Source organism: Raphanus sativus, chromosome 3 (assembly GCF_000801105.2).
Source record: "Raphanus sativus cultivar WK10039 chromosome 3, ASM80110v3, whole genome shotgun sequence".
Taxonomy (NCBI): Eukaryota; Viridiplantae; Streptophyta; class Magnoliopsida; order Brassicales; family Brassicaceae; genus Raphanus; species Raphanus sativus.
This window is the reverse complement of record NC_079513.1, coordinates 17,841,689-17,852,074: the sequence shown is the minus strand read 5'-3', so window position 1 is coordinate 17,852,074 and position 10,386 is coordinate 17,841,689. Positions and strand designations below refer to the sequence as shown.

General features: G+C 36.1%; 4 protein-coding genes across 4 annotated transcripts; 2 read left to right on the top strand and 2 right to left on the bottom strand.

The window, feature by feature from the left end:
* The first annotated feature begins 468 nt into the window (after positions 1-468).
* On the top strand, positions 469-3,064 carry LOC108847776 (uncharacterized). The gene is made up of 11 exons (XM_018621107.2): positions 469-619; positions 999-1,103; positions 1,192-1,238; positions 1,312-1,377; positions 1,460-1,567; positions 1,639-1,705; positions 1,782-1,866; positions 1,969-2,132; positions 2,210-2,311; positions 2,406-2,628; positions 2,725-3,064. The coding sequence occupies exons 1-11, from the start codon at positions 578-580 to the stop codon at positions 2,856-2,858; spliced, it is 1,143 nt and encodes a 380-aa protein (XP_018476609.2). The 5' UTR covers positions 469-577; the 3' UTR covers positions 2,859-3,064.
* A 59-nt stretch (positions 3,065-3,123) lies between these two features.
* On the bottom strand, positions 3,124-4,931 carry LOC108847779 (uncharacterized). Its single transcript, XM_018621111.2, has 5 exons — positions 4,540-4,931; positions 3,986-4,106; positions 3,619-3,897; positions 3,430-3,528; positions 3,124-3,334 (listed from the first exon to the last, which is right to left on the bottom strand). Exons 1-5 carry the CDS (start codon positions 4,809-4,811, stop codon positions 3,254-3,256), a joined length of 852 nt encoding a protein of 283 aa, XP_018476613.2. The 5' UTR covers positions 4,812-4,931; the 3' UTR covers positions 3,124-3,253.
* A 1,246-nt stretch (positions 4,932-6,177) lies between these two features.
* Positions 6,178-6,825, top strand: LOC130510186 (protein TIFY 5B-like). Its single transcript, XM_057006585.1, has one exon. The coding sequence runs from the start codon at positions 6,241-6,243 to the stop codon at positions 6,598-6,600; it is 360 nt and encodes a 119-aa protein (XP_056862565.1). The 5' UTR covers positions 6,178-6,240; the 3' UTR covers positions 6,601-6,825.
* A 1,148-nt stretch (positions 6,826-7,973) lies between these two features.
* On the bottom strand, positions 7,974-9,825 carry LOC108845370 (uncharacterized). Its single transcript, XM_018618590.2, has one exon. It carries the CDS (start codon positions 9,823-9,825, stop codon positions 8,101-8,103), a length of 1,725 nt encoding a protein of 574 aa, XP_018474092.1. The 3' UTR covers positions 7,974-8,100.
* Between the last annotated feature and the right edge of the window lie 561 nt (positions 9,826-10,386).

The following is a 10,386-nucleotide window of genomic DNA, read 5'->3' as shown; positions in this document are numbered from 1 at the left end:
TAGCAATAAATAATATAATGTTATAAATATAAATATAATATTATTTTGGAATTTTCAAAATTTAATTCTATTTTATAATTATTAGTACTAAAACAGTTTTTCAAAATTATACAGTTTTTAAATGTAATTTTCTAATCCAATACTATTAGTTTTTTAATATCCATAAATTTTAGAAAATTATTTAGTTTTATGTTTTGATAATTATACACTTAACAAAATTTTCTCTTACATTTACAAAATTTGATTTAATATATTTTAACAAAAATATATAAATTAAAGAATATTTCAAAATTGTAATTTTTATATATATACATATATTACTAAATATACATTGAATAAAAAATATTCCTACACATTGTGCAGGAAAACACCTAGTTAATCTATAAACAATGGGAGAGTTGGTGGAATATTTTAATAACACAAGTGTCCAACTGTTCATCACGTGCTGGTTTGTTGTATATGCAATCTTTGCGATGTATGCAATCTTTTTGTGATAGCTCTTGTTCAACTATCAGCCTCCATCACAGAAGACATATATATTTTATCTTCTGTTTTGTAGCTTTGGGATCCATAAACGATGGCGACTGAAGAGCCCTCCCCCTCTCGCTGGGGCTTTCTGGTAAAACCCCTTACTCTGTTTTCTCACTCTCTCACCCTAACTCGTTTATCTTTACTTCTAGAAAAACCATGTTCTAGGCAACTGCAGCCATACAAGATCACTTTGTTTCCTGAATATTTGTAGCAAATCCAAGTCAAACTCTTCACTGTTGCTTAGAATTTATATTATTTTTAAAGAAATATATATAAAGAAGATAAGAATGTTCTTGAATCACCGGAGAAACCGAGGAACTCTGCTTTAGACCACTGCTTCGTTTCAACTCTTAGTTTCTCTCGAGTTTATAGATGCAATGGTTTTACTTCAATAGCTTAGTGAGCGAGTGAACAAAGATCTGTGTATTTATTAAAGAATTTAAAACGTTATTTATGATGCCAAGTAGTGGAGGAAGAAGCTTCCTGAAGAACCACAGAACGAACAACCAGAAGATGGATCATCCAGCACCACTAAGGAAGAGCCTTCCCAAGTCGTCACCAAACCAGTTCAGGTTACTCTTTTTGGCCTTTTCTGTAATGGGTGTTGTGTTCTTTGTCCTAAGATAGATTCAAACTTTCTGACATTTCTGATGGCTGCAGGAGGGTAACAACAGTACTGGCTTGGCCAATGGGATTCGAGAAAAGCCGTAAGCTCCTACGGTTTCCTTTTGTAGTGTTGGATAGGCACTAAGAGTCTTTTTAATAATGTTTCTTCTGCAGGAAAAAGTCAATGTTTCCACCTTTTGAATCAGCAGAAACTCGTGCTCTCGCGGAGAGTTTGAGTAGGCAAGTCTTTATGGGGGACTAGATACAATATTTCTCCTCACATCATGTTCTTGGGTGTTTACATGGGTTTGTGGTGTTTCAGGGATATCATACGTGGGAATCCAAATGTCAAGTGGGAAAGCATCAAAGGTTTAGAGAACGCTAAAAAGTTGCTCAAAGAAGCTGTTGTCATGCCTATCAAATACCCCTCGTATGATCCTTTCTTTGCTCTCTCAGCTCATATAATTTTGGTTCTTGAATCTATCAACTTATGGGTTTCAGCTACTTTAATGGTCTACTATCTCCATGGAAAGGGATTCTTCTTTTTGGTCCACCTGGTACCGGAAAGGTACTCACTATTCTATCTCAGAATGTGTTATTCAACCTTATGCATGACGACAAATCTTTATTATGTCTTGTTGCAGACTATGCTTGCAAAGGCTGTTGCTACAGAGTGTAACACAACGTTTTTCAATATCTCAGCCTCATCTGTTGTTAGCAAATGGAGAGGTTAAAAAATCTTCTCTTCTTACACCTTTTTTATTTAACTCAAAAATGGTGCACTCTTTATTATATTAATTTTTGTGTTGTGATGTTTTTTTTTTCCTTCAGGTGATTCTGAGAAGTTGATAAGAGTGCTGTTTGATCTAGCTAAGCATCATGCACCTTCCACAATATTTCTTGATGAAATAGATGCAATCATAAGCCAACGTGGTGGTGAAGGACGTAGCGAACATGAAGCAAGCAGGCGTCTCAAAACTGAGCTGCTCATTCAGGTAAAAAAGAATCTGATCTTTTTTTTTACCAAAGATTATCATCTTGCAAGACCCATGAGTAACAAACTACTTTGCAGATGGATGGGTTACAGAAAACGAACGAGCTTGTATTTGTTTTAGCAGCTACTAATCTCCCATGGGAACTAGATGCAGCTATGCTCCGGCGACTAGAGAAAAGAGTATCCTTATTTGGTTTCTTTATTTGAATGAAAATTGTTTATTTTTATGATTATTGGACTTTGTTTTGGACTTAAAGCAAAGTGACATGTTTAGATTCTTGTACCTTTACCTGATCCGGAAGCAAGAAGAGGAATGTTTGAGATGCTCTTGCCTTCACAGCCGGGTGATGAGCCACTGCCTCATGATGTGCTGGTTGACAAATCAGAGGGATACTCCGGTTCAGACATTAGGATACTTTGTAAGGAAGCTGCTATGCAACCATTGAGACGCACATTGGCTGTATTAGAAGACACAGAAGAACTTGTGCCTGAAGATGGTAAAAGAAAAAGCAAAACTCTCTTGAAAATAATCTATAAAACTACAGAATCTTTGACATGTTCTTTTTTTTTTTGGTTTCTGTTTGGGGTTGCAGATTTGCCAAAAGTGGGACCTATCTTACCAGAAGACATTGACAGAGCGCTGAGTAACACTAGACCATCGGCACATCTGCACGCCCATCTCTACGACAAGTTCAACGATGATTATGGCAGTCAAATCCTTAAATAACTTGGATGAAACATATGTGTCATCTACTACTTGCATCATTATTTGTAAGAGAAGTATCTCAGTGACTTATCTTCGGTTCTTATTACTTCCATTTTCTTGGACCACTTTATTGTTTTATTTAAATAAAAACTTTTACAAGTATCGGCAGCATCTTGGCGTGTGAATGATTATAGATTATAAGTTATAACTATCAGTGTCTTTGCCTCTGGCTGGTTGTCACTGAGTGAAATATGGATATAAGTTTGCAGTAAAAAAACCATAGCGATCAAAGAAAAGGTTAAAAGTAACTGCGGTGGATGAAAGAATTACAAAGAAAAGAAAAACAGCACCAAGTGATTGTCGTACATGATGTTGATATTCTGTGACGTAACAACAACTGTTTTTAACTCACTCACTCAGGTTCTCTCCGAAGCAGCTTTTCCTTTTCTGGACCGTTTTCTTGTCCTCTTTTCTGCACCGCTTTCACCTTTCTTTACCTGCAAAATCAAAAAAAAAAATAAAAAAATTCTTAACCATTGGAACAACCTTAGTGACACCAAGTAAAAAGCTTGCTAAAATCTCTTAATCTAACCTCTTGTCCACCAGATTTCGATTCAGCTTTGGGTTTCGATTGAGGTTTCTTGGTATCGTTCACCTTCTTTTTCTTCATGCATGAAAGTGGGTTTGGTCCCTGCACATAGTTTTTTCAGACAGTTCATTTGAGATTATAATGTGATAACAATCCTTAATATTGTGAAAGTGGGTTGTACATTATTATTACCTTTGCTCTATTTCGCTTGAACTGGGGTCTATCCTTCACACCGAGACCATTTCTTGAACTGACCACACGAGGCGCCTCCCATTGCTCGTCTTCAGCTGCTCCTTCTCCTCTACTAGAAGCTAAGATTCTCGCAGTCTGTTTCACCAGCATCCTCTTCTCCGCATCCGTCATAGTTAACCTCTTTCTCTCAGAGTCTTTAGCGGTCTCGCGTTGGAAATCAGAAGGCTGGTCGATCTGCAGACTGTTATTCAGACCAAACAATAGTGGAACGATAGACTCCTGAAAAAAATTCAACAATACAAATCACATTAATGAAAAAAAAATCCTAATAACATTGACAGAAACTCAGCTCTCATAAAAACTAAACCTTTTGAAGCTTCTTCCTAAAGTCAGCGTCCTGTGTACCGAGAAAGAAATGCTCCGTGTTTTGGGTTCCGAGCACCTCTGACAAACACTCGTCTGCTGGTTTTGCCTCATCGTGCTCACATCTATAAAAAACTCAAATTAAAACCAAATCAATCTCATATACATTATATACAACATCAAGGTCTGGCACATTAATTACATAATGCTCATCATACCAGTTCTACACATTATAAAGCTCATCAATCATCATATGAATCATAGTGATCAGTTTCATATATATTTTTTTTTTAAAACTCACTTTCAAAGTAAATTTTTACCATCTACTTAATTTAACTTAATATACAAATTATACACATTATTTAGCTCATCATATCGGTTACACATTACTCATCAGTTCCATGCCTCAAGAATCAAATCCAAAATTATCAAAATTGTTCTGTCACATCAAATCCTACAAGACCAACAAGTTCACACACAACCCCAGTTCGAGACATCTCTTGGTAAATCTCAGACACTGTTAAAAAAAAGACAGGTAAATTAAATGATACGACTTACGTAGCTGTGCTAAGCATCTGAGCAGCCTCGAGAGACTCGGAAAAATCTTTGCCCAGTTTCTGCAGCTCCGCGAGGACACACCTGGTTGTGAAGAGCTTGACGGGACCTCCGAGTAGCTCGGAGATGACGGTGTCGGCGGGAGTGATCTCGCGAGAAACGAGATGGTGGACGAACGTGCCGTCGCAGAGGACTTTGAAGGGCTGTCGGAATCCGAAACAGACAGTGAAGAACCTCACGGTTCTCCTGTTCTTCTTCTGCCTCTTCACTCTCATCTTGTCTTTATCTCTTTGGATTGAAACGGATTTTTCAGAGGCGGAGAAAGATGAATGAGACTAGGGTTTTAGGGTTTTTTGGTCTCGTGATTGATTGAAACGCCGAGAGGGATGTCGGGAGAGAGAGAGAACTTATTTGTTTGGTTCACCGGTTTTGTAAGATTTGGTTGTAATTGGTTTGCTCGTTTCAGATTCAATATACTTTTTTCCCTTCGGTTTGGTTCGGTTTCATGAAATTTTTTTAATTTAGTTTAGTTTTATTTTGAATGGAGACACTTACTTAGCAAAGGCCCACTATATTTCGAGTACAATACGAATAAGCCCATTAAGTCTTTTTAACTTCAAGCAGTGTCGACTCTGCTGACCAAGTTCTTCGATCATCAATTCATATCAGAATCTCTCTTCTGGTTCGATCCAAACACACACAAGCAATCAATGGAAACAGCAGTAATAATTTAGGCCTGGGCGTTGAGATAAAGTTCGAGTAGACTTGGACGTATTATCCACTCCTGGTTAGATGTAGATCCACTAAGTGCTACTCTAACCCATGGCAATATAGATAATTGCTATGTTTCCATAGGTCCAAAGAAAATTTAGTGTTACTTTATTAATTGAAAAATCTATTTTATTTTTTAAATATCAATTAGTCGGTAAAATTATAACAAAAAGATCTATGTTTAACTAAACAAAGTTTAAATACAATATGAATAAAAAAATTATCATGCACGACTGCACCATTCTTAATTTTTCATTAACAAAATCTAATTTATATAAAAAACACATCTTATCTTTTTTAATACCACAATTTTTTTCTTTAATTTAAGGAAATGCAATAAATAAAGATTGATAAAAAAATATTTATTGTATTTCCTTAAATTAAAGAAAAAAAGTTGTGGTATTAAAAAAATAAGAATGTGTTTTTTATGTAAATTAGATTTTGTAATGAAAAAAATTATAAAGGCCATGTTATTTTGAAGTTTGAAGTTTAAACATAAAAAAATTTGAAGTATTGGAATTTTGAAAAGCTACTTATTAATTAAAGTTGCTAAAATGTCTACATGCATTAATTGTGATTTGTGTTTAGCTTCAGCCTTTAACAAAAAATTAAAAAATAGAGACAATTTGCAGCCGCAGAAAACAAATGAAAAACAAAATAAACCTAAAAAGCATTATACACGTGCGGGAAAAGCGAGAGAGAGAGAGAGAGAGAGAGAGAGAGAGAGAGAGAGAGAGAAACAGAGGATGTGAAACTGTGTTCTGTTTCCAGCTTTTGTCTCGTCCTTTCATGATCCTTATCTCTCTTCGACACATACACAACACGTGGTACACACTGACACACATAGATATATAAATCAATCGACTAGCTCATTGTCATCATCACCATCAAAAACTTCACAAGCCTTTTTACTCACAAATCAAGAAAGAAAAAATGGAGATGCAAAGTAACTGCGACTTGGAACTTCGCCTTCTTCCTCCTCCTTCCTATGAATCAAACAGCTCTGAAATTCCACAACCGAAGCAAGAACCTCAGGTCTGTGTTTCTTCAGATCTTATCCATCTCCAGGCAACAGCTATACTATCGCTAGCGAGAAGAGATAGGGAAGAGAGATCACTGTCACTGGAAAGTTCAGACAGCTCAGATCCTTCAGTAATTCCAAGCAATTTGTATCGAGTTCATCATCAGAACGCCTCTACGAAGAGATCTCTTCGTAGCTTTCTTCAGAAACGGAATGTTCGGATTCAGGCTTCTTCTCCTTACCGCCGATTCCCAATAAATTTGTTTATGTGATTTCAGTTTTTCTCATGTTATTAGATATTTGAGTTAGCACAATTTTAATTATTTGTGTTTTTTTCTTGCAACATTGAAAGTTTATGACTCAAACCAAACCAAAGACTCATGTACAGAACCCAAAAGACATACCTTTATCACACCTTTTAAGTATTTCCTCATATATTTCATCATTTCATGTTTAGTTTTTTCCTTGTATATAAGAGATTGATGTTCTAGCTTTAATTAATACATTTTACTTTAAAACTAAAACATAAATTAAAATCTAAAAAATAAGTGGAAGAACTTTACTGGAAAGCAGACAAAAGTAAATCCAGAGGGAGCATATAACAATAAGATGAGCTGCTTCTAGATGATGATTGCGAGGTTAAGAAATATATTGGCATAACTTATGAACACATGTCTGTTCTTGTGAATGTGAGATAAAATTTTACCACTGCGACCTCGTTAGAGTGTTGGATCAGAAACCACGTCACTCTCTGCACTAATAAGTTGAATCAATGAATAGGTGTTGCAATTGGCAGGCTGATATACCTTGAGGTGTTCTCCCAATCTTTAATCCACAGAAATACTAGACTTGACCAAAATCCTTTAGTTTGAAAGCTTGTGTGTTGCTTTTAACTCCGAGACAGTTGTACCATTGTTGATCGTTAGACAAGGTAGGATCTGGACACAACTGAATGAAATATTAATTTTGGTTCCTTTTCCAAAAAACCATTAGTTTTCCCACTTTTTCCAAAAAAATTAAAAAATTTAGATTTAAATTCCTTAATTATGATTTTTTATTTAAATTCTTAAAAATGTTTTTTATCAGTTTTTCTATTTTTTCTTCATTTTTTTCATTTTTCTGTACTTTCTTTTGTAAGCATCAGAAATTCTTAAAAATGTTTAAAGTCTCTATAATTTTAGACCTAGCTATGCTATTATTGTGAATGTCTTAAATCTATATGCACCTGTAAAAAAAATCATTATCTGTTGGGCTTCTTCTATTAAAGCTGCACTCTTTGCTTAACCCATTTCACTCCTTTGAATTTCTGTAGCAAGATCAGGAGGTTGTAGCTAGTCAGCGTGATCGTGTCTTGAAGCTGTCCCTATGTCAAATGAAGGAAAGTTGCCACATGATTATGTTGTGGAGACTGGAGGATCCTGATTCCCATTTTATTTACATATGCAATAAGGATGAATAAGTAGCTCAAATACCATCATACCCTACCATCATACCCTTTAGCGGGGGATGTTTTGTAGTGTTGCTATTGGATGGCGTGGAGCCTAAAAACAATGCAAAATCGTGCACTGAGTGTTATCTTCTTCATCCCCATGTGATCTATCCCAATTGTTATTTTGACATAATAAACTGACAAGATAAAGGGTTATCTATCTCCAACATGGAAATATATTACATATATAACTTTTATCAATAGCTCAATAAGCATCAAGCAACAATACACACAAAAAATAACTTACAGAGAAACAACCATTAGCTAATGATATACATTCACATTAGCTAGGAGAATATCTTCCCATACAAGTAAAGGAACATTGCTTGGATCCATAACGTTGGAAGACCATTTTTTGTTGACAACGTTTGTGGCATGTGGAGCATATCGGTCGAGTCATCCGATTATTGGGTAGAATATCGATCTTTTCAGGACCGGAGGAATATGAACGGAAGCTCGAGTGCATGTCTTTTCCAAGCAAACATTTAATATGTAGAGTAACACAACATTCATCACACGCATAAAACCGTTTGCCTAGCTTTATCTTCCTCTCACATATCTCGCACCAATTATGATTGGTCTGACTTGCTTCTTGATCTCCATAAAAAAGAGTAAGGATGTGTTCATCATGCTTATACCTCACCTTTTGAGGTAAACTAGCACATTTGAAACACAAAGAAAAGTCGCATTCAATGCAATTGAACGTCTCACTAGAACCAGAACCAAAACGTAATCCCGAGTCATGGCAAATCAAACAGCTCCTATACTCTTCAGGTTCAGATGTTAGGAACAAAGGATGCACGTGACTTGTATGGATCAATGGCTCATAAATCGTAGCACACTGTACGTGCAACATGAAATGACATCCTTGGCTACACTCATAATAGAAACCACTGCACACTTTCGAGCAAGCTGAGCATGAGAATAGATAAGGAGATTCCATTCGTAGAGTAAGTCGATGTGGATGTATGGCATGATATACTCTGCGAGAAAGATTTGCGCATGTTTCATGGAGGATGAAATCACAATCTAGACATGAGTAGAAGTTACCGTAATAAATAGGCAGGACGCACGCTTTACACGTTTTGTATTCGTCATAATTAGCTGTATCAACAGTCTCCTCATTCAGTTTAAGATGATGGAGTTCATGACTAAAGTGCCTTATGATTCCATCACTTAACCGCATGAACGGCTCGAGTTCTTCTTCTATCTCTTCTTCTGGCTCTCCCTCAAGCTCCTTCCCATCCCAAACATTTTTTCCCGTCGCACATCTCGAGTGAGCAACATAAGAGCAACCATCCTTGTTACAAGAATATCCTCCATAGTCGTTGTTAATCTTTTTACGACAGATGCTACAAACCCCATTATCTCCCAAGTCAAAATTAGGCGTAAAAAAGATGCGGTGTTCATGACGAGATATCCGTATGACCCATGGCAGATCTATACACCTTTTATGAACTACAAAGTCACAAGAAGGACATATGTAGATCGGACACCTTGAATGATCCAACGCACAAACGTTACAACTTGTGGTAACCTGTCTAGGAAACAAGGTGACTGTATGCTCATGCCTCTTTGGATGCTCTATGGAAAAGAGCGGTTGCTTGTTCACGACGCAAGCCAGATTTATAGCAAAATCACAACTTGGACAGCAGTAAAACAACTCCTCGAGAGGATCTTCACAGCAAAAGCATTTCCTAGCTTTTACATCACCGTCACACCCGGCAAACATGAGATTGTGTTTTGGGTGAAGAGGGTGTTTGATTGGTGGATTCTTGTAAGGTTCTTCGTGGCCATTACCATAGCATTTCCCGCAGCAGACATAACTGGTACCTTCTGCTTGAAGAAGTTTGGTGAACGTTTTGATGTCGGCTTCGCATTTGTTTTCTTTGGGATCACCATGGACTTTCTTTATGAGGTGAATTTTTCCTTCTCTATCTTCTGTAAGTTCGACCACTGCTTCCACCCGGAGGCATATTATGGAAACAAGCTTCTTCTCCAAATCCATAGAGACGTGTTATCCGAGAGAAACGTATGTGTTATGAAAGAAATTTAATGTGAATCAACGGGGTGTGTGATCTGAGTTTATCTTACCAAGACTACCAGCTATGCCTCCTCAATTATATATATCACACCAAAGATTTTCCAACGTTTTTGACATCTCACCCTCTATTCTTTTATATATTTTCTTAATTATTTTGGTCGGTAAAAACATAAATATACTATTATACAAAGTCGTGAATCACGATCCAGATGTATTTTTAAAATAAAACTAGATTTTGACCCGCGCTTTGGAAGCGCGGACTATTTTACGATGAAAAAAATCACTAATAACTTAACAAATATTTTGGTAATTTTTAAAAAGTATGTATTTAAAATATTTTTTGCATTTAAATCAGTATTTTTAAATTCAACCCGATTGTGATTATACCGGTTAATCCGGAGATCTAACAATTCAATTTAAGTTTTTAAAATATTCATATTAAAAAAAAAAATCACTAAAACCCGAGATTAACCGATTGAACTGATGGATGACCGATATGTAATCTAATTGGATTTAAATTGTAAT

Excerpts from the sequence above, each read along its gene's own strand:
- LOC130510186 (XM_057006585.1), top strand. The coding sequence starts at position 6,241 with ATGGAGATGCAAAGTAACTGCGACTTGGAACTTCGCCTTCTTCCTCCT.
- LOC108847779 (XM_018621111.2), bottom strand. The coding sequence starts at position 4,811 with ATGAGAGTGAAGAGGCAGAAGAAGAACAGGAGAACCGTGAGGTTCTTC. Across the intron at positions 3,529-3,618 it reads TCAAGCGAAATAGAGCAAAG|GGACCAAACCCACTTTCATG; the intron begins GTAATAATAATG and ends AACTATGTGCAG. Across the intron at positions 3,335-3,429 it reads CGAAATCTGGTGGACAAGAG|GTAAAGAAAGGTGAAAGCGG; the intron begins GTTAGATTAAGA and ends TTGATTTTGCAG.
- LOC108845370 (XM_018618590.2), bottom strand. The coding sequence starts at position 9,825 with ATGGATTTGGAGAAGAAGCTTGTTTCCATAATATGCCTCCGGGTGGAA.
- LOC108847776 (XM_018621107.2), top strand. The coding sequence starts at position 578 with ATGGCGACTGAAGAGCCCTCCCCCTCTCGCTGGGGCTTTCTG. Across the intron at positions 1,706-1,781 it reads GTCCACCTGGTACCGGAAAG|ACTATGCTTGCAAAGGCTGT; the intron begins GTACTCACTATT and ends GTCTTGTTGCAG. Across the intron at positions 2,629-2,724 it reads AGAACTTGTGCCTGAAGATG|ATTTGCCAAAAGTGGGACCT; the intron begins GTAAAAGAAAAA and ends TTGGGGTTGCAG.